Source organism: Pseudoliparis swirei, chromosome 11 (genome assembly GCF_029220125.1).
Source record: "Pseudoliparis swirei isolate HS2019 ecotype Mariana Trench chromosome 11, NWPU_hadal_v1, whole genome shotgun sequence".
Classification (NCBI taxonomy): Eukaryota; Metazoa; Chordata; class Actinopteri; order Perciformes; family Liparidae; genus Pseudoliparis; species Pseudoliparis swirei.
Window position 1 is genome coordinate 12,897,448 of NC_079398.1, and position 26,781 is coordinate 12,924,228.

The 26,781-nt window shown below is 42.4% G+C and overlaps 1 protein-coding gene across 1 annotated transcript; it reads left to right on the top strand.

Moving 5' to 3' along the window:
• Positions 1-1,161: 1,161 nt before the first annotated feature.
• LOC130201162 (filamin-A-interacting protein 1-like) lies at positions 1,162-22,585 on the top strand. The gene is made up of 6 exons (XM_056425894.1): positions 1,162-1,627; positions 11,235-11,526; positions 12,008-12,181; positions 12,397-12,575; positions 18,140-20,906; positions 21,937-22,585. The coding sequence occupies exons 2-6, from the start codon at positions 11,242-11,244 to the stop codon at positions 22,141-22,143; spliced, it is 3,612 nt and encodes a 1,203-aa protein (XP_056281869.1). The 5' UTR covers positions 1,162-1,627; positions 11,235-11,241; the 3' UTR covers positions 22,144-22,585.
• Positions 22,586-26,781: the final 4,196 nt, after the last annotated feature.

The following is a 26,781-nucleotide window of genomic DNA, read 5'->3' on the forward strand; positions in this document are numbered from 1 at the left end:
CATTATGTTCTGTTCCCTCTGGTGAGCAGACAAGTCTTTCGCTTTGAGGAGAAGAAAAATGCTGTGGAGAACTCCCATGACCCTAAATGCTTCATACATAACCGTGGTCAGGATTTATTACTGACCACAAAAATCATCCAACTACCCAACAATGTAGAGGCAACTAATAAACAGTCAGGGATTCTCATGCGCTGCAAACAAAGTAAACATTAACCAGTAACAGATAACAGGGTCAGGTGGAAACAAAGACATTTGACCAGTACACTTTAGCTTTAGCCGTTGTTCCACCTTGACACTGTGGCAATATATTACAATTGTCACTAAAACAACAACCAATCACAGTGCTTCAAAGAGTGAAGCTCATTTTTGGCAGACGAGCAAACTGTTGCATCGGGCCTGTTGTCCACGTCGAGGAAGAAGTGGAGAACCGTTTTACCCCGAGCACACTATTTGTGACATCGTTGATACACTCCATACCTCGATCATAGGTCATGAATGGTGACCAAGTATTCTACCTTCACTGCTCACATTAAGATCATCTCCACATAAAGAATTCACGAAACCGCAACCGCTAACCTGGAAAGGAGGGTAGAAGCTTTCTCACAAATAAAAAAAAGTAGGTGAACCCAATTTAGATGTGTTTACTCTCTACTGCTTCCACATGGCTAACCTAACAGTGCCCTGGCAGCAAAGTGAACTATCCCCATTGATGCACAGCACAATTACTATACCTCAGATTTAGCACGCTGGCCTTGTTTTCTACAAACACGGCCAAAAAGACAGTCGAGCTGCCAAAGTCCTGGAAAGTTTGGCCTATCTCAGCACTCCTAAGTCAGCAATTGGTGGTTCCTTGGACCACTGTTGGGGCTTGGGTGGCTGCTGTCACCGGACTTTCCCAGCATGAGAAAATGGAGTTCAGCTGTCCCCAAGGGTCAGCGAGGAAAGTTAACTCTCTAGCTGGCCATCCAAAGCATTTAGCATTCAGCTAGCCTCAGCTGCTAAGAGCAGTTGGCAAGAGTGGATAAGTTAAAAATAGAAGAATACTATTAGCCTTGGTGACTCAAGTCAAAAAAAAAGAGTAGAGAGACAATGGAGGATGTCACTGAGTGAAAAGATCTGGTCCGTTGACAAAAGGACATCACCGCACCTCTGCCTTTCACTTCACTGGGCAACCAGCCCTTTCAACCACGGAGAGGGAGGATAATAGTGCCTGAAACCCCCCGTCTGCCTTTTATTCTCACAATCTTCAACTGACTTCTCCAACAGAAGGAGGGAAAGAAAATGAGAGAGGTGTGTTTCAGACCGCTATGCAGAGTAGATGTGGATAGGCTGTGGGAGTAAAAGAGGGAGGGAGGGTGAACGAGAGGGAGAGGGAAGTTGCAGTGCTCTGTTATTGCTCTCTATCATTCCCTCTCTGACCCGAAGAACTGAAAGCAAGGACTAAGAGAGAGAGAGAGAGAGAGAGAGCTTGGGATGGCTGTTGGCACAATTTGGTAGCCAGCACAAGCGGACACCACGCGTGGAACACAAGAGCCAGAGGATATCGGTGGATACTTTAGAGCCTTTTCTCTGGGATTACCTTCGGTGTGACAACTGATTGCTCAAACTGGGGACAACACAACTGCAGGTAAGTCAGATCCTCCTGAGTTTGTCCGAAGACATTCTTGTCCTCCATGCCCAAAGACAACATGTGCTTCCGTCAAAGTAGAGGAGACCAGCTGTTCTGCTTTCAGATTGAAATATTGTAAACATAGTACAGGTGAAGCTGCTTTGCTGTCATCCATTTATGAAGCTAGTAAACAGCTGATATAAGTCTCCTTGGCTTCACTTGAGCTGTGGTTAGAACTGTTCTGCACTGAATGAATGAAACAACTCTTCCCTGAAGAAAGTACTTAATTCAGCAATTTTCAAATAATATGAATTTCAACATATTGCATTATTTTCTCGCTCATGAGAAGACAAGGGACGACTCTTGGCAATGCAGATTTGGCATTATGACCACGCATACAGAGAAGAGAGAGTCATGAATGAAACATGTCCCAATGAATCACATCATATACTGCTGCATGAATAAGACCATTTAGTGTGGAGGCGTTTGTGGGAAGTGAAGGCCACAAGTTCACCAGACAACAGGGCATGACATTGAGCTACTGAGAATGTAAAATAAAGAAAAGTTATCCAACGTATGTGTCTGTTCATGTTTGGGAATCTCATCTAGAAATAGAGACACATGCACCACTTTTCCATTAACGTCACCCAGAGCCAACCGGGGCTGTGGGTGACCATAAGGCTGCATACCTAACGCACACCCACACAGCAAAATACACAATCGACACCGCCAGCACCGCTTAACATTGTGACGCTTCTGAGGCCTTCACGAGCTGCAACGGGATGACGTCTCTCATCGCGAATATTTATGGATGGTGGTGAAGCCAAAATGAATTCCATATCATGCACATGAAGTCATCTGCCTTTTCGGAGGAGACGCATGACATGGCTCCTGAGAGCCGCCGTTCTTTTGACAAGGCGCACATGATCTCAGTCAAGCCGAAAAAGAAACCATGAAAGTCTCTCGCTCTCAGCGAGGGAATCTAACCCAGGTGTGGCTAGCGCTGCTGTCAAAGATCCTTTCTGTCTGTATCCAGGGGCTCTGTGCAACCTCACCCTTCCTCTCTCCCCCATGCCTCCCACCCTCTCCAGCTGATGTGGCCTCTGTGCACTCAGTGATATCACCACAGACACCAGACAAAGAGGACGAGTTGCCAGATATTACTCATTAACATTGTTGCGCTCGCTCCAGCTTTATCTATGCTCATCCTCTCGAGCGCGGCTGATGCTCTCGAAAGTCCTCGAAGCTCAACCAGTCAAACGGTGCCATGTGGAAGACAGATTTGAGGATGTTCACTTGGCGGTTGTCAGCTTGTAAATGAATCAGTCTGACTGTAAATTAGTAATGTTGTCCCTGTTTGAACTGAAACCAAGCAGGCCAAGCATGGGTGTGTGCCAAAGCAGCATTGATTTGAGATGCACTAAATGTGTCACTAGCTTACCTCATGACATTACTATAGCTCTATGTCACTGTGAGGGACAGGTTAGGACATACTGTCGTTTGAATTTAAAGTGTCGCGTTAGCGTCTGCATGAGACATTCAGTGTGTTTACATGATGGTATAATTCGAATCTTGCTTTAGTCGGACTATGCTATCTTTTGGGGGATCTGCTGTTATCCCAATATACATGGCAGTGAGTAATTCGAATCATTGGCCGAAAGCATGTCATATCCGATACGATAGGTGGCGCTGTTTTCATTACAACTCGTGGTGATACAGCCATTTCCGCTTGACCTCTTCACCACTACCAACAACAACCAACAACAACAACATCAACATAAGCATAAATTCTGTCTGCTCTTCGGTCCAGAAATGTGTGGTGGCTCTTGTGTTCTCCATAGCGTTGTTTGTTTGTTTTCTGCCGGCCAGGCTCCCGGCAGTGACAACTTATCGTCTCTTTCGACTTCCGGGTCATGACATGGGAGGGAGGGAGGGAGGAGGGCGTCGGGATCTCAAGCATGCGCAAAGACGCAAAGTCCAGTTCCTAATCCAATTCACCATTACATGCCGCGATAGTCGAATTATCAACCGGATCGGATCGAGTTATCCAGGGGTGTTAATCGGATCGTAGTCGGACCGCACATAGTCGAACAAAGGCGTTTACATGAAACGGATAATTCGATTTCAGTCCGACTAAGCCAGTTATTCGAATGCATGTAAACACGGTCTGTGAGAAGGAAGGCCTTTTCTTTGTTGTCACAGCACTGAGCAGTTCTCTTGTTGAACTGAGAAATGGACATTCGAGACATGTCATATTGTATTTGTCCCTGCACGAGATGAGAGGTAATGCCGTGCTCCTGCACAAAGCACTTGAGGCGTGTGCAGAATGTTTTTAAATAGTTGCATGACAATTAATGCACGGAAAAATATAGCCTTTGAAATAATTTGAATTACAAAAATGGAGTTGTAAAATACATTTTTATAAATATGAGCTGCGAGAACTATGCATTGAAGAAGAGCATTAATGCCTTAACATTCATTGCTTTCATTATTCTTTGACACTTTTAGGGTTTCCAGCACATTATCAACTCAGTGACCTCATTTCTTCCTTTTTGTTTATTTCACGTGTTCCTCTGTGTAGGCAAAACCGTTGGAGTATTTGTCTAAGTGCATGACCAATAAACCCAATGTGTTGAGAGGTGAAGCTCGGTGCTGCCAATAGTCCCTGTCTTCCTCATTACGTCTGCTGGGCCTCAACAACAGCTGTCACTGACACATGCACAGCTCCAGTCGTATAAGGGCCTCTGGTCTTGAATTCCAAATATGCAGTTTAGACACATTTGGATATTTCACAGAACAGTGGTACTTATAACTCATGTTCCCTTGGTTTAAAAATAAGTCCCTCTCAAAAGAAGCAACCTTCTCAAAACCACATTTGATACTTGGCTTTTAAGATGGCAACGTTTACTTGCTAGTAACAGTAGATTGGTTGTTAATTTTTTTGGGGGCATTAGTGAAGTCATTCATGAAGTTCATTTCCAGAAAGCTTAAAAGCTAACTATTTTTTTTACCACCTGTATCGTGCATTGCACCGTTGTATCTTCTCAACAGTAAAACATTACTTGTTTTAGATGCAAGAGGAATTTGAAATGTCACAGAGGGAAGGACATTCTCACGAGCTCTGCCCATCCCGTGCTCTTTGTCTCTCGCTCAGGTTTTTTTAAGGGGAGGAGACGTCATTGTGAGTCTTTCAGTGAACTGGTCTGTGTGTGTGTGTTTGTTTGTGTGGGTGTGTGTGTGTGTGATGATCATGATGTCACCTAAGAGTGATGTCACTGATGTGAAGAGGTGAATATTTCCTGAAAGCACCAAGATAAGGATGACTGGTCTCTGTGATTGATTGTTTCTGAGTGCTTAAGGCCACATTACACCGTAATTAGTTAGTGAGACAAAGCTCTTTAACACATTTTAACCTCTGCTTTCATTTAAAACATTGTTTTTATAATCAACGCTTTTTTTTACTGCGAAAAAAAACAACAGACAAAAGAGCAGAGTCACAATACCAACACAAAACAATTCAAATTATACTTTACTAAACTTAAATGGTGGCGAAGATTTAGAATGAAACCAAGTTTAACAATATTATTCCAGGCACTCCACAGTGTGATGTATTAACATGAGCAGCTTACTTTAAGGCTGAACTTCCTGGCCTAAGCTAACATACACTTATGTCAACCATATAAAGAGCAACTTGCGGGTTGGAGATCCAGTAAATCAATAAGGAGGGAAAAGGATGTTGTTACTAGATTTTTTATAAAAGAATAAGCATATGTTTATTCATGCATATGACGGACCACAGCCTTGACTCCAAATCAGGCTCTCATTTAAACTATATGTCTTTATACATTGCAATGCTTTGCATATTACGAGTATTGATACTTACCCATAAACTAATGCTTAAGTGTTCGTGTTTGTCGTCACTTGAAAAGTGCATGGCCAGTAATGGCTCCTTTTACCATAGTTTTAGTCTCCACTGCCTCTTGCTAGATGTTTGCAGTTTGCTTGTTTGTCTGATAACAAGACCCAGAGTCCACAGCCCTGCGAGCAGCTCTCTGAGGCTGTACTTCAGCGCGATGGTGCTTTGAGCAATATGCTAAGCCAAGCGTGACAACAAGCAAGTTTTTGTTTTCAAATTCTTGGCATTCTGTACAATAATTTTTTGAAATATTTCAGAATGCCACCAGCAGAACATTATATTTTACTCACAGGAAGTAAAAAATGTTTACTTTACAAAAAGCTTGTATTGTGATCTACCTCTACCAGCCACTAAGGGGACAGGATTGAGCAGTGTCCACAGTCTGTGTATAGAGAGATCAGTGCAAAGGTGCAGTGACACAGCTTTGTCTAATCTATGAACTACAAATGCAAATAAATGCCTCTATCAGCATAACTTTGAGCAGTTTTATAATATTGCCCTGAAAACAAATAGATTGTCCAGTATTTATTGTATTCTAAACAAGGGCCCAAAAAACAGGTAATCAAAACCTCGGACCACTAGCCAAGACAGATATCTCAATCTGTGGAATTCTGATCCAGTAGGCCTTTAGGCGAGACCTCAGACACATGGCTGACCTCATGACATTGTTGCATATCTGAGGCTGCTTCATCCATATGTTGACGGGCTGTTTCTATACATAGAACAGCGAGAACTTGATCTCTTCTTTGATCTCCTTGCTGTAAAGCCGATATCCACTTGTGTCATTGGTCCAGATTCTGACCAGTCTTGTGCTTGATAAGTTGGTTCTATTTACACAGTCTCAAGAGGCTGTTGCTATGGATATTAACTTTCCCTTTTCCTATATGTATATTAAATAACTTATGATAGATTGAGGTTAGTCATGTCTTCCAGCAATATGTTGTGTTACAGCATACAATATGCCTCAAAGTTTCCCATGCAGCATCATGATGCATGACCCAAATTCCAGTAAATCAAAGTGACCTAACTTCTGCTGAGCAAGTAAGCCATTAATGTGAGAACGTATACGCAGAGAAGTACCTCGGTCCTCTCTGTTTGCTCGTTAGTGAAACCTTAACTGCTGAAGCTCCAGTAGGCTCCAGTGAGAGGATCAGGTTAATGTGTCATCAGGACATAACTACAAGACGAAACCCACAACCTATGCAGACAATTTGCTCCAGTATGGCATTTCAGTATTAGAAGAACTGTCGCTATGATGTACTAATATGAGCCATCAATACATTAAAACTATCTGTACATGCTTGGGTTTTATCCATGAAGGATATTTTATATTTACATTTGGTGTTACTAGGATTAGTTTTCCTGATGAGTAAAGTCTTAAGGGCATGCGTACATGTCTAACGCGGTGTTGCTATCTGAGAAACATATGTAAAGTCTGACCCCAGAGGTCGCCGGCCATTTAGCCTGCAACAAGCTGTCCTTCAAAATCCCCGAACAGACTGAAGCTTTGTACCCTCGCAAGGAAGTAGTTGCACACAACACTTTCAATAGCAGATGGATTGATTTGTAGATTTGAATATCATCCACAGCTTCAGTTTTGATTGAAATTCCTAGAACTTGGCAGGCTGGTGTGTTTTTCTTGTCGGGACGGAAGAGCTTCTCAAGCGCACTGCATTGGATCAGTGTCCTCTGACAGAACGAGTTTCCAAATGCTCGCATGCAAAGACCATTTCCCACTCCTTTTTTAGTCACATTGGATTTGTGGTGTGAGTTTATCAAAATCACTGGAGGCATTTTTCCTATAAAATGTTTTTTGCATTATTTGCAGCTGCTTTTCTAATCCCTCCTCTACAGCAAATGAATTTGGTCATTTAGTCAGACTTCATGCCTTATAAACTTTTACTTTGTGAATGTCACTGATGAAGTGTGTAAGAAGATAAATATTGAAGGTGTTGCTGCTGTAGAGCCCCGTCATGCTAGCAGTCTGCATTTCTGCTAATCTAGCTAATGCTAATGTAGTTGATATGATACAGCTCCGCTTAAATATGTCCACATGAAAACATGCAGGGTTAAATTAACACAAATTAACCCATCTTTTGAACCATGTAAGTGTCACAAAAGCTACTTCAGTACCAACAATTATTTATAATGTCATCTTCTGATTATTAACCAATGAATCACTTGAGATGTCAGAAAGTTAGCAATAAAAAAAACAGTCAATCTTCACCGTTCAGAGGCTGAAACCAACGGAAATATTTGAATTCTTGAGCAAATATTTATCGCTGATAAACAGACGTTAATCTGACGTGGGTTATGGCTTATTTCCCAATGTGGCAGTCATTGTAGCGCACTGTGTATACTTCCCGTGTTCGAAATGGATTTTCTGACCAAAGATAAAAGTAATTTAGTGAACATCAGCGGTATTCACTAACCTGCTGACCACTGACAACATTTTACAGTCCCTTTATCACTTTGGAATGGAGGCATGTGTTTCTGTTTGGGCCTATAAATACTCATATATGTGACAGCTGGACCTTCCCAAACCAAGGGATGGATTTGGGAGACTGCTTTAAATTTAGGCTCAAGCCTTGACTGGTGCCTCTCTGGTATTGGGCCACCCTTTCTTATTTTCTTATATGAAGGCACTATGGAATTGGATGCCAGGGCATCAGTAGCAATGTGTCGTTGGTTTAGATGCCATGAATATGTGTAGACATTGTAGCGGTTTGGCGCAGACCTCGGAGGCTTATTGCCTGACCGATCTCTTTTATTTTCCATGGAGACAACTGGGAATGTTGCATGTCAGACTGGAATGCAGGGCGTGTGGCTTTGGGATCCCCATTTGTTGCTCTGGAGAATTCACCACCATCATGACTGCAGTGGTGGTCAAGGTGGATCAAACAGTGAAGACATCCATGACTTAAGTGTTTGATCCACCTTGACCAGTCATGTCATCGATAGGGCGGCTTGTAAAAAGCTAAGTAATTAGTACTCCTACAGCTCATGCAGCAGTCAAGGAAATGTTTGGAGTGTGTAATATACGATTGAGATCTTTTAATGAAACGTAAAGCTGCTCTAATCAATATTGTTTATGTGATGAATTGATGAGAAGTGAAAAGTGTTGCTCATAGTAACAAACCCACAGAGAATAATCACTCAGCTCCACTGGGGCCAAACAAATCTATTAAAGCAGGCTTACGTAAACGACAGTTCTTACAGGTTCAGATGTAGTGCGATCACCACAGGAAGCCCAGAATTTTGTTTGTTATTATTAGTCACAGATGTTCCCCCTGGAATAAATCTAAAATGCCAATTGAGCGTTGATGTTTGCGGTTTAAGTAAGACAAAGTTATTTACGAATATTTTTGTGGGAATCCTCTTCACTTAACTGACCTTTATTATTATTCAGATTAGTATACTGATATTGGTCAGCTTAAGACATTTAGATGGTGAGTTCCTCTACATTTATCAAGTTGCAATTTCACAAAACTGTTTCCATTTATTGAGCTCTTCTCTAAAACTGCACAGATACACTCCTGCTGGCTCTGTGGAACATCAGTGACACCTCAAACGGAGGTGAGCTGTTACAGAAGCTTCCCTGCGTGTTCATGGCATCAGCCCAGATATTAAAAATAAACCTTGCATTGCTTAAATAAGTGTCAAGCCAGTTGTTTGGAACTCTGCCCGAGTAATTTACATACATGTTTTATCGCAGTCCTGCCCCAGTGGTGCCAGTTGTAATGCCCTCCACCACTGAGCTTTTCTCTGGCCATAACTCTAGCACTGCTTTAATGGTGGGACAAACACTGTAAACACTCGTGTACGCTGCTGTGCAACCACATTAGACTCAATGATAGGGAGCCCGCAGCTGAAACTAATAGTTATGGACAGGAAAGAAGGCACTGCAATTAATCTCCAGTAAAGATCCAGCTCTCATTGGAGCCCATGTGCACTCACTGAACTCCCAGAGCTCAGATAAGATGCGTTTGTACTTTGCTGGTTTGAACTGAAAGATGCATTTGCTGTTATCTTGCTTGCTTCCCTCTCATGTGCGTGTGTCTTTTTCCTGGAAACAGAACGGATTGGTTTCAAGCATCATTAGAATTAACTGCAGTCTTAACTTTGCTGACCACGAGATGAACCGTGCTCTTGATGTATAACGAAACCTGAGATAGACTCGCTTTCAAACCCTTTGACATAGACATATCTCTTCTATCACAGCCCATTCACTTGTATCATCTTGTTTTAATGTAGTTAAACTGATTTTAATGCTCATTGAGGTTTGGGGCAGTTATGTGTGCATACATAGATTGTACCATATATGTATATATATATATACATTATATATGTACGGATACTGTACATATATATATTCATATATATGTACAGTATCCATGCACAGTTGCTGTGTTTTGTGTATGCTATTGCAGCGAGAGAATGACATTTTGGTGAGCTTTCTCATGATGTCTCAATGTGTGATTCAGAGGTCAGGGTGCTATGACATCACTGCTGTTCTACGATGGGGATTTTTTGGGGCTGGGTGGTGTTTTCTGTTTGTCATTAAAAAGCTCTGTTGATGTCATATCTGAAATCAATCACAGAGTGCCTTTGCTCAATGGCTCAAGGCTCTTGATGGAGAGTGTTCACACACACCTACATGCACACAAACACATTCACAAGGCAGAGACACATCTATCCTAATGACCTGCAGTGCGTCTTTGATCATTAATTGCAGTGATTCTCAACCAGGGTTACTTGTTCAGCTAATTAAAAATGTATCCACACATTTATAAGAAACAAATGAAATGAAAAGCTGCAAAAGCATTGAATTTTACAACAATATCTACTTATTTTGATGTAAAAGTGTTGAATAACATCCACTTGAAACCCTTTCAAATGAGCACACTGGGGGAACATAAGCTCCTGAAAGGGCGGTGGTGGTACATCCGACAAAAAAGGTCGGGAACTACTCAAGAAAGTGCACTCAAACAATAAGCAAACAACAAATGTTCTAACTCCTCGGTGCTGTTCTCCGAGCTCACTGTATGTTTAAGTAATCACGCACGCTACAGGCCACCCAACATGACTTGCGTCATTAGAAATGATTAATGTAGTAACATTTTATTTCGAGTCTGTCATTGACAGATTTATTTTCAAAATCTGGATAAAATGTTGGACTCAGACTTAATGTCAGCAGAGATAGTTAAGATAGATAGATAGATATATACTTTATTAATCCCCAAGGGGAAATTTGTCAAGGCACCCAGGAGTGCCACAAATGTGCTTCTACACCATCAACACATGAGACACAAATGTTGTGAGAGAACAGGACGTGTTAGGAATGCACGCACCACCAACACAAAAACACACATGCAGTGATGCAGAATTATGGATATCTATCCACATACTTATTTTTTGTTACATATGGCAATATCATCCCATTGTAATCCCATTTATGTGTTTATTTTTTGTACATGTTTGAGTGTAAATGTTATTGATTTAAAGTGAGTTAGTAGTCAGGGCCAAAGTCATAAAACACACAGTTGTGTATCAAGTATCAAGTGAAACTAAAATGACTAAAAATGGGATAAAAATACATTTATGGTATTTAGGGGAAAGTCACAAGTTGTCACATAAAAGAACAGCACAACAACGGTGCTATTTGGTATAAAATATAAATAAATCATGTTTCTTCTGTTGCTGGTGCAGGTAGAAGATGAGGTCCAAAAGCAGTGGGGTGGAGAGCCCAGCCAATGGGGTGCTTGGGGTCCCAAAAGGGGACCATGACATCCAAGAACAGGAAGAGGGTCTGCCCGTTAAGAGCCTGAAGGCCAAAGTTCAGCAGAAGGAGGGTGACGATAATTTGGAGGTGGAGGAGATCTCCGACAAAGAAAAGCTCCTGTTTGATTCCCCTGAGGCTGGAGAAAAGAGAGGGGACATCATGGATCTGTCCAACGATGATCTGCTAAAACTGCTGGGGATCATGGAAGGAGAGATTCAGGTGGGTTGGGTGTTCTCTTTGACCTTTGACCTGCTGTTATAAGTAGGGTATGTGTAATAAGGACAGAGAGAAAACAGACCCGTGAAAGGCATTGAGGATGAACACAAGGCCGGTGCACATGCTTTCATTGGGTGAAGTTTGACTGCAATTGTATGCACAATAGCTCTATCTTGTGGTTAAACATGGCAGTTGAAACATGCCGGAGAACATAAGCAAATATGCCAAATAGTGCCTATTTTGAAGAAATACATTTAAATAATAAATTAAATTGCAGGTTCTGTATCCAGAGACATTTGGTCAAAATGCCACATAGACAACACCTTCATTTTTCACACATCATTTCTCTTATTTGCATGTCTGGGACAAAGGAATCAGTGTCTCTTCAAACACGTGTCGAAATGCAGTGAATACACACACTTTCTCCTCCAGGCCTTGTATACTGTATCATATGTACATCTTTATATTTTATTTGTGATTTCAGGCCAGAGAAGACGTTATCTGCATGCTAAAATCCAAACAGACTATCTCAGAGGACCTCGAATCACGTTATGGTTCTGCGGGCCCTGGCTCGGCCCTCACCGCCCTGCAGAGGGACGGCTTCATCACTGGCAGCGAGTCGCAGGACCCCAATGTTTACCAGAAGCCAATGGTTGAGGTCAGTTAGTCGCAGCAGCTTCATTTAGAAAATCAGTTGTGTAAATATTTCATTGGCTGGTTTAAATGCGACATTCCTGAACAGATTATTGCTGCAGAAGTGTTGTAAATGTTACACCACAGCATATAAAGTTAATTCCCTATGTGTCCTATTCTTGGCTTCCGTTTGTGTTCTTCCCTGTGTGGCTGTGATCGTGTGTATTTGCTCCCGCTCAGCTGGAGCGTCTGCAGGAGAAGCACAAGGAGACGTACCGTAGGATGCTGGGTCAGTTGCTGCTCGCCGAAAAGTGCCACCGCCGCACCGTCCACGAGCTGGACTCGGAGAAACGCAAACACAACGACTACATGAACAAGAGCGACGACTTCACCAACCTTCTGGAGCAGGAGAGAGAAAGGTGAGGAGGAGAGGAAGGAGGGAACTGAGGCATGACATTGACACATTTTGAACACACCAAATGTACTTCAAGTTCTAGACTGCTTTGAAAAGGGCCAGGAAGAGATGTTGGTGAGGGCTCTGATCTAAAACAAGCGTAATTGTATCTTTTATTATAAAGCTCAACGGGTACAGGTATGCTATGCACAGAAAATAGCACGTTTGTAATATTGACATACATTTTGATCATGAATTGTAATTATAAAAGGTGGAAAGCTGATAACATTGAGTTCCTATGCAGTGAAAGTGGTTCAATTCAATTCAATTCAGTTTATTTGTATAGCCCAATTTCACAAATTACTAATTTGTCTCGGAGTGCTTTACAATCTGTTATATTTTATGTCAGTAACTATTTGCTACAGTAAAACAAGCAGTATTGCATGTAGAGAATGTGTGAGTGAAAAAAGATTGGTGAAAGAAGTGGATGGAGTAAGGGTGATAGAGAGAGAGAGAGAAAGAGAGAGAGAGAGAGAATGATCCAACAAGGTTGTGGAAGTGTGGAACATATAACATGTGAGAGGTGAGAGAATCAAGGGGAAAAGAGCAACGGAGGAATGCATGGACATCTGAGAATGTGTGAACGATGGCATCATCAGCCAAGTGAATAACATGAGTGACAAGAGGAGAGGAGATGGAGGTGGAGAGGGGGGAGCGCACATACTTTTGTTTGACAGGGGGAGGTATACGGAAAATGTGGAAGAGAGGGGGGAAGGTGGAGTGGCTGAAGGGGTCAGGCTCTTTTCTGTGGGACAGAGGGAGGTCAGGGGTAGAGAGGGGAGAAGACGAGGCCCCCGGGGGGGAGGAACAGGAGGAAACACAAGTGAAGGAATAAAGGGCTTCGACAGGGGGGAAATATTTCATGACATCATTTCTGAAATGAAGTCATCACCGGGATCAGAGGTTAGGTGTAGAGAGAACGAGGGGCATACACGCTCTCCAACATCGGAGAGGGGATGGTTGCATAATGTGTGTGTGACGCGCCCTAAAGAGATCAAACAAGCGTGGTTGTGAGCGTGCGGATGTGCACCGAATGCATGTGAGAGAGGAGGCCCTACTAATTAAAGTGGTTCCCAATGAGAGCGTTGGATTGGCTGCTGCTTGTTTGGGGAATGCCTGTCCGTTCTCACACAATAACCTTGAGCGATGGGCAGGCATTCATTTTATACTGTTCATAAGAATGCCAACAGGCATGATAGCATGTGTGAGGGTGACGGTCAGAGGAAGAGCGAGAGCATCTGTAATGTACTGTATCTGCATACAGTCAGTCATCTGTAGAGAAGACTAGACATCACTTAAATACTGCATTTCATGAACTGTCACAACTTCAAACGGCGGAGGCACCGACTACCGCTCTTACTTGAACTTTTACTGCAGGACACAGGAAACAGACCAGAGAGGTTCAATCATAGTTCTGACAGCTGAGCTGCCACCACACGCCAGAGAGAGGGTGGAGAAATGAGCCGCAGACTTCAGCGTATCGCTACTCCTTTAGCTTGTTTCACGAGGCAGGGACAGAGGGTAGCCATGAATCAAGACATTTCAATGAAGAATTTCTTCCTGGTTGTAAATCAATGTGCACACAAACCTAAATGAAGTCATCGAAAAAGGAAGTTGGATGTTTTATGATTTTGGTTTCGGAATTTATATTGTGTGCAGCTTTTAGGGTTTTGTATGGCTTTGATCTACGCACACTTTTTTGTATCATTTTACTATCTTAAAGTAGTAGTGAGAGTACAGATTGGCCTTTAATATAGTGAATGGAAAAATCCATAACCACGCTGTACGCAGGCTTATGTGCTGATGCCAAGCAGATGTAATGGTTCTGGGGACGATGAATGTATTGAGAAAATGTCACGGCAAGGAGGAAGATCGACCTCCTGACATCGCCATTCCTGCAGCCGAGCAGATAACATGGCTCATAAATAAAAAGCATGAAGTGTAACATGATCAAAACGTTTAAACATTGGGATCAGTAAGCCCAGCCGTCAGTTTGGAGCAACTGGCACAAATCACAAGTGAACCAGCACTTAACTTTCACTTGATCCTTGCTTTGCATGCAATGACCTCTCTCTTATGCCAGGTTTCTAGGAGGTTCCTTGGCTCATGCACGAGTCACGACCTCTGTCACCTCATAGAGAGGGGGAAGGGGACGAGCCCTGCTTGGTCTTGATTTGTCAGCACCTGCACAGCACAGATTTGTAAATCTGTTGCCATAGAAGACTCACAACTTACGATGATTCATGGGTGAGCTGACACCAATATGCAAAACGCAGACCGGCGCCTATTGTGTAAAAGTAAAGACTTAAAACGCTCAAAAACACGAACATATTAGCGTCCTCGGCGACACGGATACACGCATAACTGTCATGTATGGTATCCGTTCTGACATTCACTCTATCAGATGAGATGGAAACATGTCATCATCTCGTCTTCATCAATGTGATCTGCTCCCGCCATCTGGGTGAGAGTGAGGAGAGAAAGGTCGAAGGTCTTGTGCCAAACACCTGCAGGAATGCAGAGGATGGGCACAGGAGGAGCAGTTTCTGACACCCTCCATTAACACCCTCTGAGACAAGAGAGGAATTTATATGTCAAGAAGTTAAAATTGTTAAGTGGCGTGACGATATGTGTAATGTTGAAAGAAATGACTCACATGTGAAGTCATGCAGACACAAGCCTGAAACTGAAAACTAAAATGATTACCGGTATTGTCATTTTAAAGCCTTAAGACAAAGACATTGTTCCACAGATTGTGTACACATTGTATTTGTGTACACTTAGTACTTTTGTTTTCGTCTTTAAATAGTTTGATGGCCACTTTATATCTAATTCCTCTCTTTTAACACCACATTAGGCTTGTGTTCTGTACACTATCACAGCCCAACCCGTAATGCTTTTTCTCTGTCAAGAGACTTAATTACTGTACAACACAGTGTTTTGACAGCTTTTTGGCAGTTTGTGTCGACTTCAATCCTCGGCATCCCGACACAGAGGGGCTGCAGAGCCTCTGAGGAAATTCCCCAGGAAACATGGGATGAGATGTTGTTCCATGAGGAAAAAAATGGTCTCATGTGGACGCTGGCTTGTGGATTGCACCTGTGTATTTGCTTACGAAATATTTGTATTTCTTGCACGCACACTTCAGTTGCCTTAGAAGTTCAATCTTCATTCAAACAACTTTCTTAAACCTATAATGCCTTCGGAGGACTGGATATTCTCCAATCAGCCAATTTGTCCAGAGTTATTATTCCCTCAGAGACAGATTCACTGACTAATGCAGTCAAATACCAATGACATCATGGCTTTGACCTTACACACTGACATAATTTGCCGATATGTTGGTTTGTGGATAGTTTGTTATAATATTAACAGTGTTCTACACAGTTCCATGCATAACTCAGGGCATAGCCCTTTGTAAATCTATTGGTATGGTTACATATCCTCATCCCAAATCTTATTCACCTCGAGGGAAACTCAACTCGGCCAAGTCTGCTTTCCTCATCACATGTAGACTGAGCAAGGAACCCAGTTCAAGTTCAGTTCCCCCTCGAGTGGAACTACAGCAGACTTTCTCTTCTGTCTCCTGTACGAGTGAGATTATGGCTTCCGGTCTGCAAAGGCAATATCCTTTTTTTTTTCTCCAAACAGACACTGAACTTGATTTTGTCTGAGATAAATTTGACTATTTCTTCATTCCTTTCTACCCAGAAAGCTTACAACGGTATTACAAACTCCCTGTAGTTGTTTCCCCCCCAAACATTACATTCTTTTTGAAAGCATGACAATTGGGGTGAGTTTTGCAGAACACTCCTCCTGTGGCAAGGTTCCCACCCCTTTCACAGTGTCCAAAGCAGTTCAGCACACACACTCTCATACACACATCACTGCTTTTTATGGATAAGGTGACATCACTCATAAAGGTCCGATGGTGCTAAACTGTATTTATTCACTTTTGTGTTCATTGTCCTGATAACTTGCCTGGAATGTGACGGTAGAGGATTTGTGGAAAAGGAGGTCCCGGCTAATTCTTATGCTTCTCAGTGGATTTTGAATATTGGCAAAGATTTTCATTTGCTGACTGTAGAGCATCCATAGTGGGTAAGTTTAAAATGGGGTTGTTGTAAAGTTTCTTAGGTATTGTAGCTGTGTCCACAGTCATGACTATTGAACATTTAAAGCTTGTTTTAGCTGTAGTTGCAAACTTGTCTAGGTTGTGCAGGTGCCTGCATTCATTTGGTTTATTTTGCAATGCAAAATGGGCAGGATGAATATTGTATGTCTCTGGGAGGGTAAAAGGAAAAGATGCAGCTTTGCATTCAATCTGCTTTGCATTGATCTTGTTGGAGCCTGAGATGAGAATGGGCATGAGCAGCATAGGAAGACGCTGAGAGAAAAGAACACACCTTGGTGAGTGGGTGAAGCTTTTACTTATAGTTTGTGTTCTTCTATCCCAACAGGGATGGAAATAGCAGAAGTATTTGGGAGTTTAAGTGTTAATATTAGTCAGTTTTTACTTCTATAACAATTACTGGTTCTGCATATCAGCATGGCATGTATTATATTTATAGTATGCACAATGTACTCTGTATATATATATACAGGACTGTCTCAGAAAATTAGAATATTGTGATGAAGTTCTTTATTTTCTGTAATGCAATTAAAAAAACAAAAATGTCATGCATTCTGGATTCATTACAAATCAACTGAAATATTGCAAGCCTTTTATTCTTTTAATATTGCTGATTATGGCTTACAGCTTAAGAAAACTCAAATATCCTATCTCTAAATATTAGAATATCATGAAAAAGTATACTAGTAGGGTATTAAACAAATCACTTGAATTGTCTAATTAACTCGAAACACCTGCAAGGGTTTCCTGAGCCTTGACAAACACTCAGCTGTTATAAATCTTTTTTTTAACTTGGTCTGAGGAAATATTAAAATTTTATGAGATAGGATTTTAGAGTTTTCTTAAGCTGTAAGCCATAATCAGCAATATTAAAAGAATAAAAGGCTTGCAATATTTCAGTTGATTTGTAATGAATCCAGAATGCATGTCATTTTTGTTTTTTTAATTGCATTACAGAAAATAAAGAACTTTATCACAATATTCTAATTTTCTGAGACAGTCCTGTATATACTTTTTCTCATACAGATGAAGAAATGTGTCAAGTGTTGGACTGAGTTGCCAAATATTATGTTTTCTGTGGTAAAATGGTGAATTATTGGATTCTGTGAGTGATATTTTAAATGTGTTTAATTAGGAAAAAAAGTAGTGTGGTTTTAGCTTACAATTACTAAAAATAGAGATCACGTTCACACTCAAACCAGTCTTATAAAATACATGTAATGAATTGGGACGATCACTCTCTGGCATTGAAACATTAAATTGGATAACACATGGCATCCTGGAATACATCTTATTCATATTTCTATGACACATTGGCAAACACAGACACAGTTATTGGCTTCTAAATCAATAAAACACTAAATTAATGCTTTCCCTTGGTTTGTTTCTTGTTTTAGACTAAAGAGGTTGCTTGAGAACGAGAAATCCTATCAGGTAAGAAAGGAGACGGAGCATTCTAAACGTCTGGGCAAGGTGCGAGAGGAGCTGGTCAAGCTGAAGTCCTTCACGCTGATGTTAGTCAATGAGCGTCAGCAGCACCTAGAACAAATGGACCGACAGAGCCAGCGGGCCCATGAACTCAGCCAGCAGCTCCAACAGTGGGAGCAGTTACTGATTGAAGCCCGAGAGCATGCTGAGGAGGATGGCAACAGGGTGCTGAGTCTGGAGGCTGAGCTTAAAGAGATGAGTGCCAAGCTGGCAACTCAGGAGATCCACAACCATCAACTCAATGTCAATCTTCTTGAGCTTACGCATAAAGTGGAGGAGCTAGAGGAGAGCAACATGGCCTTGAGGAAATCTGAGGAAGAGTTGCAGGAGCTGAGGGAGAAGATTGGCAAAGGAGAGTCTGGTAACTCCAACGTGATAACTGAGTTGGAGAACTTGCGTAAACATGTCCTGGAAATGGAGGGAAAGGATGAGGACATGACCAAGACTGAAAATCAGCGTAAGGAGCTACGAAAGAGGCTACAAGAGGAGGATAGTAAGAGCAAAGACCTCAGGCTGGAAGTGGACAAGCTCCAAAAAAGAATGATGGAGTTAGAGAAACTTGAGGGCACCTTCAACATAAGCAAGGCTGAATGTGCAGAGTTACACTCTGCTCTCGAGACAGAGAAGGGCCTCACCAAAGAGCTCTCAGATGAGGTTGTAGCTCTCAGGATCCGTATGAAAGAGGTTGAGTCCTCTGAACTTAAGTTAGAAAAGTCAGAGCTGAGCCTTAAGGATGACTTGAGTAAGCTGAAATCATTGACTGTTGCTTTGATGGAAGAACGAACGACCCTGATGGAAAGACTGAAGTCAGATGAGAAGAAAAAGGAGGATTTGAGTAAGATGGTCAAAGTTGAGCAGGGTAAAGTTATGGAGGTGACTGAAAAATTCATAGAGGAAAGCAAAAAGCTCTTGAAGATGAAATCAGAGATGGAAAACAAAGTGGCGACTCTAACCATAGAAATGGGCGAGCTTGGCACTAAGTTGACTTATGAAATTGATAAAACTAAGGAACTTAGTTATACAGTTGGTCAAATGAAAAAAAGGTTAGATGGCTTCGAACAAACTGAAACGCTATCAGTGAAGAATTCAGTGAAATGTGAACCTGGAAGACTATCTGACCATGTCAAGAAAGAAGACAACAAAGTTAAGGAGCTGACATTTGAAATTGAACGCCTGAAAAATCGTCTCAAACAACTGGAAGTAGTCGAGGGAGATCTGATCAAGACAGAGGATCAGTACGAAATGTTGGAGAAAAGGTTCATGACCGAACAAGACAAAGCCAACATTCTTTCGCAACAGGTGGAGGAAATGAGGGATCAAATAGCACGAAACAAAGCAATCGAAAAAGGGGAGGAGGAAAGCCAGGAAGTAGACCTCCGCCAACGATGCAAGAAAGAGGAGGCCAAAACCAGGGAACTGCAGTCGGACGTCGTGGCCCTCAAGGAGAAGATCCATGAACTGATGTACAACGAAGACCAACTGTCTCAGCTCCAAGTTGATTACTCTGTCCTGCAGCAGAGGTTATTGGAAGAGGAGGAGAGAGCCAAGAACATGGGCACTGAAGTTTTCCATCTCACCAAAGAATTGGAGACAGCAAAGCGCTATAGTCGAGCACTAAGGCCGAGTTTGAATGGGAGGAGAATGGTGGACGTTGCTGTGACATCCACTGGAGTACAGACAGAGGCATCGCCAACTGGACCAGCAGAGGAGGATACCCCCGCTGTGTTTATCAGGAAATCTTTTCAAGAAGAGAATCACATCATGAACAACCTCAGACAGAAGTGCGCAAAGAAACCAACAGAGAAGAGTGGTGTTGAGCGTTGCCCTTCATCTGGAAGCGACCTGGGCGTGAAGAAGTCCTGGATTCCCTGGATGAGGAAAAAGGAAAACACCCCTCTAGAGACCAACTTGGGGAAGCATCTGCAAATTAATGGGGATCCTTTGACTTCTGAACTGACAATGTCTCAAAAGCAAGGGCAGCCTTTACACATTCGCATAACACCAGACCCCCAAAACAACATGGCTACTCTCCAGATTAGCAGACCCAGTGCAGAGGACGCTTTCACTAGCTCAACTCCCCTCAGCCCCAACCCATCTCAACTTAAATCAAGAATCACAATCGTTCCCACCTACTCTGCTCCAATCCCCAAGAGAAAGTCCACCACTGGGCTTCCAGGCCTTGAGAGAGCCAAGTCTCCAGTCACCATTACAACAATATCCAGAGCCAAGTCTCCAGAAAGCAGCCACACCCCCTCTTCTGCCCCAGGAATGCCCTTCACTATTATGACAGTGAGCACGGCTATCGTTCCGGATGCATCTTCCTCCCCAGAACCCCAGGAGATGACCATGGGCCGAGCTGTGTTCAAGGTTACCCCCGAGAAGCAGATGGTCCCAATGCCTACACGGAAGGGTCACACCAACACCAGCTACATCACAACCACTGACGACAACAAGATCCATATTCATCTAGGAAACAGCATGAACACAAAGATGGTGGTCAGGCCGGTGGCTGCTGCAACGGAGACCAAGGAAATTATCGTATCAACGGGGACAGTTTTACGCTCCCCCCGCCAAATCACCACCACCACCACTACCAGGAGCACTCAGAGCAAAGTGATGAGCACTATCACAATTTCCCCTGTTGCATCCAACACTTCCAGACCAACACAAAGCATGGTAAGTGTTGCTTCAGGGTTCTGTTCATCTAGATTATGGGATAACATGTTTGCCTTTGTTGAGCTTTGATTAGGTTGACCATTCTTTGAGATACATGCCTAACAGCAATTCACTCAGTAAATTGGAAGTAGCCTACTTGTTACCAAAGAAATCGGGGAAAAGTAGATACAGTTGTCACCAGTGGGTTTCTTCCCCAAGCACCGAAGGATAGGCACACTAAGAAGGATAATTGTACCCCCCCCCCCCCCCCCGCTCCACCCACTCTGCATCCGAGCATAAACACACCCTGCTGCCACAACAGTAAAAAGTAATACAGATTTAAATCCATTTACTTCCATTGAAGTGGGTTTGAAGCACCTCTGAACAAGTTATATCTTGTTTATTTTGTTTATCCTTACAGAACATAATGTGTTCAAGTGAACATTTGGTGTAATATGGTCTGATATTTGACTATTTCTGATACTTTTTCTTGTTCACATATATTCAACTTTTATGGGGCAAATTATCTTACCCACAACTTTATCTCTAGACATTGGAGTTGAAGCATTACTGTTAGTGTTGTATTGGACCTTATAATATGCTCTTAGTGGATCGGATAGCGTGACCAAAATAGTCCTATGGGGCAGGCCTCAGAGCAGCAGCGCTAATGATGTGGCATTTTGCCACTCTGCTCGGGTCATGCTGTAATTTATAGTTGTTACATAGTGTTTACAGTCACAAACAGCCTGGAGGGCTCCGTGCCCTCTGGCTGACACAGAGCAGCCTTGCACCAGTAACAACACATTGAAACCTAGCCTGGACAAGTGCTACCCCAGTGGGATTGATGTGAAGGAATGAATAAATATTTGCATTTTTTCATTCACACAGCTCCTATAGCACATATGATCAGTTACACTGTTTAGAAACTCATGTCTTTGCTATCATGGGTTTTGCCTTTTTTTAATGATTTATTCTTTGGTTTCCCTCAAGTGCTCCAATGTGTGTATTCTACTGCCAGAGTAATTGTTCTCTCTCTCCCTATTGTCAACAGACTGGGCACGATGCCCAGCCACCTCGCACAGGGCTCACCCGCATCCCAATGTCCAAGAGCCTGAAGACGGGGAAGGCTGTGCCGGGATCCCTGGGGATCTCGGGTGGAGTGAAACTCGAGTCACGAGCTGAAAGTCTGTCTATGAGGATAGAAGTTAAGAAATCCACTGTAAATTGCAACACTTTACAAAATGGAGGAAAAGCCTAAATGACATGATAGTAACAACAAAATACTCAAACATTTAAAAATAGTGCTTCAGAAAAATCATTTAAAAAGCTCTGATTTCCCTATACAACTCAGCTAGACATTACAAGGCACATATGCATTTGTTGTAATTAAATAAGCCATTTCTATTTGTTGTGAAGTCTTTTGTACTTGTCTATCTCATATCTATTTCTGCCAATTAATTGAAAACCTATTCTCTGAATTAAGTGTGTATTGTGAAGGACATTTGGGTTTAATATTGTATCTGACCGTGCTGCTACTAACTGCTTCTTGCTTTGAATGGTTGTCTCACACTTGTGTTGATACTATTTGAAAAGGACACATTATAAGTCAAAATACTTGTCATAGTGTAAATTATGTTAATTTTTTTCTGTAAAGGATTTGTATTGAAAAGTGTTTTGAATAAAAGTTTTTTCAAAAGTTAGTGTGACATGCTTATTTGTGTATGCAAAAGAAACACACATATGCAGTAAAGACAGAGAGGGATAGTGCTAGAGATGTGACATGTGATATGTGTCATGTGTTTTGTGTCATGTTTCATCTGTGTGGTCACTAGTCAGGGTTTTAAAACATTACAGTACCCTTTGAATCATATATCCACATCCTACACTGGACCAAATAAATTAGCCCATTTTTTCTAATTTTTTTATTTCCAATGTATTAAAGCAAAAGCTCCATGTAGCCTAATATATATTTGTGATATTTAAAAAATGTACACATTGTATAAGAAAACAAAGAGAGGACATCATTGATGCATTTATAAAGCACATGTACACCAACAGGTGTTACAGGGAACCACAATTGTGACTGTAACAGACAAAAGAGTTGCATTATTATTCAGATAATCAAGGTGTCTGAAATGTTGTTTTTAAAACATGTTTTTTAAACATAATGTGATTTACATTCCACTCTATCTCTCTCACTCTCTATGAAGTAAAGTAAATGAATGAAAACATTTTGAACTTTTGAACAATTCAGCTAAAATAAGTATCATATTGTGCAACAGTTCACCCCATTCCTCCTGCTGATGGCTCAGATTATTCAGTTTAAACTGCTCAGCCATTGGTCCTCTTCTGCGATCAGCCATTGGTCCTCCTACCTGCTCTGCCATTGGTCCTCTCTGTGATTAGCCATTGAAATGTCCGACTGTATGTTAAATTGCTTATAAAATTTCAAAAATTCGTGCAGCTTCCAAAGTAGGAATCTAATTTTAAAACAGATGTTCACCTGTGCATCAAAAGTGTGTGCACAACGTTCAACATGGAAAGGGGCGTGTTTTGTTTTCGCCGTGACGCCATTTCATCATCCCATTAGATTAACGGACCAAATCACAAATGAGTAGCTAGATATCTGCATTAGACAGGCGGTAAACTTCGACATACCCTTCGCCTCAAAACCTCACAACGCGGACCAGAAAAACTCCCAAATAACCCTTCAGGGGAAAAGGAAAAAGGGACAACACCGCGTTCAAACAGCAGAGGCAACAGGCCTGGAGCCCATCCTCTAGGACATGGCAATGTAATGTGTACAGAAGGACAGATTTAGAGTTAAAATACATTCAATGAATATGACAGAGTGTATGAATAGTTCATAGTAGGCATATTCCACGATGGAGACCTCCACGATCCATCAGGCAGATGGCGGTGGGGAGGAGGAGTCTCAACAGTGGGCGGAGTCTCAACAGGACAGTGGCGCAGTCAGGAGCAGGAATTCCACGACCCAGACGATCCATCAGGCAGATAGGATCTATGCCGTCTCATAGGGTCCGATGACCCCATGAGACGTGAAGTCAAAAGGACTCGGGAGAAAGCAGAGTTAGTAACGGTGATTGAGAGATGAAAATTCATCCTTAAGGAGAGAAAAAAGAGGAGATAGGTACTCAGTGCATCCTAAAACGTCCCCCGGCAGCTATAAGTCTATAGCAGCATATCAAGGGGCTGGACCAGGTGAACCTGATTCAGCCCTAACTATAAGCTCTGTCAAAGAGGAAGGTCTTAAGTCTACTCTTAAACGAGGTGACTGTGTCTGCCTCCCGGACTGAAATTGGAAGCTGGTTCCATAAAAGAGGAGCTTGATAACTAGAGGCTCTGCCTCCCATTATACTTTTTAAGACTCTAGGAACTACAAGTAGTCCGCATTTAGTGAGCGTAGCTCTCTAGTTGGGCAATATGGTACTACAAGCTCCTTAAGATATGATGGAGCATCACCAATCAAGGCTTTGTAGGTTAAGAGAAGAATTTTAAAAGTGATTCTTGATTTTACTGGGAGCCAGTGCAGAGCAGCTAGTGCAGGAGTGATGTGATCTCTTTTCTTAGTTTTAGTGAGAGCACGAGCTGCAGCATTCTGGATCAACTGGAGGGACCTAAGAGATTTATTAGAGCAGCCTGATAATAAGGAGTTGCAGTAATCCAGTCTCAAGTAACGAACGTGAACCAATTTTTCTGCATCTTTTGAGACAAGATGTGCCTGATTTTTGAAATATTACGTAGATGAAAGAATGCAGTCCTTGAGATTTGCTTTACGTGGGAGTTAAAGGACAAGTCGATCAAAGATAACGCCAAGATTCTTTACAGTGGTGTTGGATGCCAGGGCAATGCCGTCTACAGAATCCACATCACCAGATAATTGATCTCTGAGGTGCTCAGGGCCGATTAAAATTACTTCGGTTTTGTCTGAGTTTAACATCAAGAAGTTGCAGGTCATCCATGTTTTTATGTCTTTAAGACATGCTTGAATTTTACAGAGTTGGTTGCTCTCCTCTGGTTTTATCGATAAATATAGTTGAGTATCATCTGCATAACAATGAAAGTTTATGGAGTGTTTCCTAATAATAATTGATGTATTACGTAGATGAAAGAACTTGGAGAGGATCTGTGTCTGATCCTTGTCCTCTCACTACTGGGGTTCCTCAAGGCTCCGTCCTGGGTCCCCTCCTCTTCTCTCTGTACACAAATTCTCTCGGCTCTGTCATTCGTTCGCATGGCTTCTCCTACCATAGCTATGCTGATGACACCCAACTGATCTTCTCGTTTCCACCGTCCGAAACACGGGTGGCGGCACGAATCTCTGCCTGTCTGACTGACATCTCTCAGTGGATGTCTGCTCACCACCTGAAGATCAACCCTGACAAGACTGAGCTACTATTCCTTCCAGGAAAGGCTCCCCACCCATGACCTGACTATCACCTTCAACAGCTCTGTGTTGGCCCCTACCGGACTGCCAGGAACCTCGGGGTGACACTCGACAGTCAACTCTCCTGACGGCCAACATCGCTGACGGCGCGTTCCTGTAGGTACATGCTGCACAACATCAGGAGAATCGTCCTCTTCTTACTCAGAAGGCGGCGCAGGTTCTGATCCAGGCTCTGGTCATTTCACGCCTCGACTACTGCAACTCCTCCTGGCTGGTCTACCTGCTAAGGCCATCCGACCCCTGCAGCTCATCCAGAATGCAGCAGCTCGACTGGTCTTCAGCCTCCCGAAATTCACCCACCACTCCGCTCCTCTGCTCTCTTCACTGGTTACGGTGGCTGCTCGCATCCGCTTCAAAACACTGGTCCTGGCGTATCGTGCTCTGGGCGGATCGGGCCCGTCTACATCCGGGATATGATCACACCGTACACCCGGCACGTTCGCTCCGCTCGGCAACAGCCAATCGACTTGTGCCTCCTGCACCTCGAGCTAATCACTCGAAATCCAGACTGTTTGCTGTCCTGGCTCCTCAGTGGTGGAACGAGCTCCCCACTGACATCAGGACAGCAGAAAGTCTCTACATCTTCCGTCGGAGACTGAAAACACACCTTTTCCGACTATATCTGGATTAAAACACAGATTAGCACTTCAGTGGCACTTAGATAGCACTTACTTATGGTACTTTTGTAGTTCGACTATGTTGAGGAAATGTTACTTCCTGTATTCTTGTTGTTCTTAGTTTGTACTCTAGGTTGAAATGCACTTATTGTAAGTCGCTTTGGATAAAAGCGTCTGCTAAATGACATGTAATGTAATGTAATGTAATGTATTTATAAAGCACATGTAGACCAACAGGTGTTACAGGGAACCACAATTGTGACTGTAACAGACAAAAGAGTTGCATTATTATTCAGATAATTAAGGTGACTCAAATGTTGTTTTTAAAACATGTTTTTTTAAACATAATGTGATTTACATTCCACTCTCTCTCTCTCTATGAAGTAAAGTAAATGAATGAAAACATTTTGAACAATTCAGCTAAAATAAGTATCATATTGTGCAACAGTTCACCCCATTCCTCCTGCTGATGGCTCAGATTATTCAGTCCTCTTCAAGCTAATCAACCATGGGTCCTCCTTAAACTGATCAGCCATTGGTCCTCCTTAACCTGCTCTGCCATTGGTCCTCTTCAAGCTGATTAGCCATTGGTCAAATGTCCGACTGGATGTTAAATTGCTTATAAAATTTCAAAAATTCGTGCAGCTTCCAAAGTAGGAATCTAATTTTAAAACAGATGTTCACCTGTGCATCAAAAGTGTGTGCACAACGTTCAACATGAGAAAGGGGCGTGTTTTGTTTTCGGCCGTGACGCGGCGCCACATTTCATCATCCCATTGGCTCGGCTACTTCCGGCTTCTTCCTCTGAGAC

Excerpts from the sequence above, each read along its gene's own strand:
- LOC130201162 (XM_056425894.1), top strand. The coding sequence starts at position 11,242 with ATGAGGTCCAAAAGCAGTGGGGTGGAGAGCCCAGCCAATGGGGTGCTT. Across the intron at positions 11,527-12,007 it reads TCATGGAAGGAGAGATTCAG|GCCAGAGAAGACGTTATCTG; the intron begins GTGGGTTGGGTG and ends TTGTGATTTCAG. Across the intron at positions 12,182-12,396 it reads ACCAGAAGCCAATGGTTGAG|CTGGAGCGTCTGCAGGAGAA; the intron begins GTCAGTTAGTCG and ends GCTCCCGCTCAG.